Source organism: Nothobranchius furzeri, chromosome 2 (assembly GCF_043380555.1).
Source record: "Nothobranchius furzeri strain GRZ-AD chromosome 2, NfurGRZ-RIMD1, whole genome shotgun sequence".
Taxonomy (NCBI): domain Eukaryota; kingdom Metazoa; phylum Chordata; class Actinopteri; order Cyprinodontiformes; family Nothobranchiidae; genus Nothobranchius; species Nothobranchius furzeri.
The window spans coordinates 81,343,047-81,348,248 of record NC_091742.1 but is presented as its reverse complement, the minus strand read 5'-3'; the positions used below and the strand labels follow the sequence as shown (position 1 = coordinate 81,348,248).

Sequence of the window (5,202 nt, the reverse complement as noted above, 5' to 3'; positions counted from 1 at the left end):
ACCACGACCCACGCATCAGAACCTGGTTTACCACCCATCCCCGGATGCTAGTGGATTTTCTTCCACCTTACTCTCCTTTCCTAAATCCAATTGAGGAGTTTTTTTCAGCTTGGAGGTGGAGGGTGTATGAGCATCAGGCTCAAGACCAGAGGGCCCTGCTGCATGCAATGGATGCTGCATGTGAGGACATCACAGGGGATCAATGTAGGGGATGGTTGAGACATTCACGCCGTTTCTTCCCTCGCTGCATCGCACGAGAAAATATCTGTCGCGATGTGGATGAGAATTTATGGCCTGACAGAGAGCAGCGCGTCGATGGCCAGGAGGATGAGGATGGTGGCCAGGAAAGAGAGGGTGACAATGGCGACCACTGAAAATATTACTGTACTATAGTTCTGAAACCTTATTTACAGTATGGTAGGCTAGAGTTGTTTTTGTTTTTTGTTTTGTTTTTTATTTGTTTATAACTGCTCACATTTACAGAATCCTGTATGTTTTCTTTTCACAGTATGTTCTCTAATGTTAACATTTCTTTGTACGAATGAAAATGTTTACAGTTTCCTTGAGTATGAGTGGTTAATTGGAGGCCGATTTTACTGCGAAATCTATTGGTTTTATTCATAGTGGTATTCTGTTGCTAGACCTGTGCCTCAGTGACACAACATCTGAGCATTTTGACTTGCAGTGCTTAAACAATGCCAAAGGTATAATGCATTTTGGGGGCATTGACTATTTATATGGGAAGGATATTTAGTTTTGACACATGGATAAACTCTTTTGGGAGAGATATGAGCTTTTGCAGGGGATCCATGGTGTTGTGCTAAACCATCCAAGTTATTTTGACAAAAGCACTAAATGAATGCACACGTGCCAAGGCAATTGAGAAGGATCTGTGCTATTTCGACTGTACTGACCTTTTATATGGGAAAGGAATCTGCTTTTGAAGCATGGACGAAGAGTTTGGGGAAAGATATTTGATTTTGCTAGTGAGCTATAATGTTGGGCAGCACTGTCAGACTGTTTGGCCAAATGACCTTATGGTTTTGAGAATGTCATCTCGGTTTCAGGAAATGCGCCAAACCAATCGAGAAACTGTAATACAGATTACAAATATTCCAATTCTTAAAGAGCAAGTCACCCCTACCAGATTCTTTCTCCGCTCCCACTTCCTGTTAGGAAAATGCAACCAATGCTCTTGCCTAGCAGACCGAGAGGGCGGAGCCGCTAACAAATGCACACACTCACAACATTGTGACATCATAATGTACCATCTAACATCATAGTGTACCTCTTAGCCAATAGCAATGGCAGATTTAAATTCAAATGCAGTGCAGAGTTTTTACCTGACAACGGCACAACACTGACAGTTTTAGGCAGAAAATTTAAATTTTAACTAAAATGCACTTAAGTGCAAAACTATTGACTACATGTGCAGATGATGGATGGATGGATGGACAGACAGATAGATAGATAGATAGATAGATAGATAGATAGACAAATCTCCTCCAGTTTTACTTTCTGCTCCTATAACACCGTTTTGTTCTCAGTACACGACATCACAATATAACTGTAGACGCATTACTTTGTCTTTGTGTGTGTGTGTGTGTGTCCTGTTGTAAGACTGGTGTGTGTGTGTATCCTGTTAAGACTGGTGTGTGTGTGTGTGTGTGTGTGTGTGTGTGTGTGTGTGTGTGTGTGTGTCCTGTTATTAAGACGTGTGTGTGTGTGTGTGTGTGTGTGTGTGTCCTGTTGTAAGACTGGTGTGTGTGTGTCCTGTTGTAAGACTGGTGTGTGTGTGTGTGCTGTTGTTAGACTAGTGTGTGTGTCCTGTTGTAAGACTAGTATGTGTGTCCTGTTGTTAGACTAGTATGTGTGTCCTGTTGTTAGACTGGTGTGTGTTTGTCCTGTTGTAAGCCTGGTGTGTGTGTGTCCTGTTAAGACTGGTGTGTGTGTGTGTGTGTCCTGTTGTAAGACTGGTGTGTGTGTGTCCTGTTAAGACTGGTGTGTGTGTGTTTGTCCTGTTATGATTGGTGTGTGTTTCTTGTTGTTAAACCTGTAATGTTTTGTAAGTGGTTACTTTTAATAAATTGTTAATGAAATAAAAAGGACATCGATTGATGATATAATTAGGTACTTTGGGTGTGCCAGAGAACCAACACTTTATAATAATTTGACACAGAGGCAAAAATATAGTTTATAAAAATCAATGTATTACTATATATCTGCTACTGATGGTAATGCACGGCAAATGATTATAAATGGTGATGTAAGGTAATTTCAACTGAGACAATAAAATGATAAATGATCAAAATGAAAAATGATCAAAATGTTATTAAGAGCCTAATTAAATAAATAAATATCCTTTAAAATGACACTAGAAGAGGTGTAAATTTGATAGAGGTCTCTGAGGATCCAAGGCCTTTAGACTGATGACCATGAGGGTGGCTTCAGGGGGTCACATTGCCTTGTTTGTACCATTTTCTATGCTTTTTCTCTATTAACCCATTTAAAACCAACCTACTGAATAATGGTTGTTTGTGGATGTGTATCAGGGTCTTCCTCTCCTGGAGGTAAAGAACCAAGATAGCTGGAGAGGATCCAGACAAAAAAGGAGCTTTCTACAGATCTTAACAACAGATTCATGTTGACGCGACATCATCAGTTACATCCATGATGGGAATCTCCTGTTCCACCTCACCCTGAAGGTTCTGGACGGGATCTAAATCTGAAGTCATCATTATGTTCTAGAAACAGTCAGAAATGATCTGAGCTTTATGACATGGTGCTTTATCCTGCTGGAAGCTTCAGAAGACGGGTCTATGTGGTCCAAAAGGGATCGACATGGCCCTCATTGTTTGTTCTTTAGTTTTGATTCTGATGTTGGGTTAAAACAGGAGTCTCATGATGAACCCAGTGAAAAAGTTTCATTAACTCTTCATTAAATTGTAAATTTATCTTCAACTACTTAATCAAACAAAAGAAATCTCTACTAACTGTAATCTAACTTTAGGAGAGGTACAGTATGTGACACTGTTGATATGACGGGTTAAGGTCAAGGTCACGTTTATTTCTAAAACACATTTATAGCAGTTCTGACCTTAAGTGTTGTACAACAACGGTGCACAATCAAAGCAACAAACAGAAGGACAGAGGCATTTCATTAAGATAAAAGCAACAGGCAGAGTAATAATGGTAAGCACAAATAATCTCAAAAGAATAATCAAATGTATGAGTTAGCTCACATTAAGTGCCAGACCAAAAAGAAGCATCTAAAGGAAAGATGTTAAATGCTTTAAGTGAACAGCCTTTTATGAAAGGAATTGGCCACAGATGAGTTCTAGGATCAGGTAAAGTACCTGGGAACCAGACCTCATGGTTCTGGCAGGAACAGGTGAGATTTTTTAGAACAGTGTTGCAACAAACGCCTTAAACATGAAAAAACACCTTCAAAAAGGTCAAATCGATCAATCAATCAAAGATACTTTATTAATCCCAGAGGGAAATTAGAGTTTCAGTACACACAATTCTGAGATCAGACATACATACATAGACACATGACATGAATTGGTGGCTGTGGTCATTCGCAACCCTGAGTCGCGCTACCTTAATAGAGATAAGAGGGTTACATGAGGATTGGTTCAGGTGGAGGGAAAAAAATACAAACCTAATTGTGTCTTAGAGTTGGTACAGAAGAACCCCACTGAAAGTGGTGACAGCAATGTGCCCATAAAGATGAGTGTTAGCAACAAGCTGCATGTAGACTTGGTCTCCTTGCTGCAGCTGCAGGAAAGCTGAGTTTCCTCCATTATCAGCGCCATCACCTGATGACCTGTGATCATGCACCCCCACAACCACCTCATTGTTCTTTATGAGGTTGAGACTCACAGGGTGTTCCCCTCCTGCATGGTAGGAGAAGGTGAAGTAGTAGATCCCTGTGACGGGAGCAGCAAAGATACCTGTGGAAACAGTGTGTTAGCTAATGCTAGTTAGCTATCAGGACATAACAGGAAGTGTGAGTACTAACCTGTGACCGGGTTGTAGGCATTGCCCACATTTGTTTTCACCGTTTTGTAAATCAGTGTTGTGGCTGTGCTGAAGGGTCCGACTTGTCCTCCACCTAACCCTACAGTGAACGCCACTTTGGTTGCATCTAGAGTTTCAAGAATAAATTAGCATTTTACTAAAGTTTTCACCTGTAAGTGACTCCAGAAGACATGATTCTTTTTACCTTTCTTCTTCAGCTCAGTGATCTGGGTTTCTGCCTCCTTCAGCCTTGCCTCCATGCTGCTTTGCTTCTCTGTCATGGCACCAAACTCTTTCAGGAACTTACACATGTCAGGAAAACACGACTGTGTGTCGACTGTGTCCTCAGCAACAACATCCTGGGCTGATGTTAAGCCACAGAACAACACTGCCGTCAGAAGTATGAATTTCATCGTTGATTCTGTTACTGCTTCTCCAGAACTCGTGCTGATGCTCCCTCCTCTGCTGTTTTTATGCTGTGTCTCCAATCGATTAATCTTTAACATCTGAGAAAACATTTCACCAGTGATTTATTTAACCTGAACCATCGCTGGGTTTCACTCATTTGGAAATTCCCTCATTTCAGTTTGGAGGCATTTTGTTTAGACAGTTTGGATATTTCAGATAATGCTAGCACTTTAACTTTGTATAAATCATTGTGTCTCTCTAAGTAACAGCTGTCTTAAAGCAAGGCAGCTTTATTTGTACAGCAGATGTCATACACAGAGGCAATGTGCTATACAAATAACGCTGTTTTGCCTAACAGTCACTAGGTGATAGAGCTAGGTAGATCTGGTATCATCTGCATAACTACGTTAGGCAATATTGTTATTGTTTATGAACTGACCCAGGGAGCAACACATTCTCACACCCAAAGCGGCTAAAAATAACGAAGGGTGACCAAGCGTTTGTTTCCTTTTCTACTCTTAGGTCTTGGACAAGAGATTGAAACAACTCAACACATAGGAAATATCATTACTCTCAGAAACATGGCGACTGAAGTTCTGCAGGCAAAAAGATCAATTCGGTACATCAATAAAGCCGTAGCCAAACATCGGAAATGGAAAATTTTTAAAACTATGAACAATTCAAGGCTAATTTGGGACTCCTGTGTCAAACCAAAGGGACTGTTAGGTGGACATATAAATATTAGAAGTTTTCTTTCCAAATGTGAACAAG

At 40.5% G+C, this 5,202-nt stretch overlaps 1 protein-coding gene across 1 annotated transcript; it reads right to left on the bottom strand.

Moving 5' to 3' along the window:
* Positions 1-3,467: 3,467 nt before the first annotated feature.
* On the bottom strand, positions 3,468-4,544 carry LOC107376972 (complement C1q-like protein 2). Its single transcript, XM_015946314.3, has 3 exons — positions 4,229-4,544; positions 4,025-4,150; positions 3,468-3,956 (listed from the first exon to the last, which is right to left on the bottom strand). Exons 1-3 carry the CDS (start codon positions 4,539-4,541, stop codon positions 3,676-3,678), a joined length of 720 nt encoding a protein of 239 aa, XP_015801800.3. The 5' UTR covers positions 4,542-4,544; the 3' UTR covers positions 3,468-3,675.
* Between the last annotated feature and the right edge of the window lie 658 nt (positions 4,545-5,202).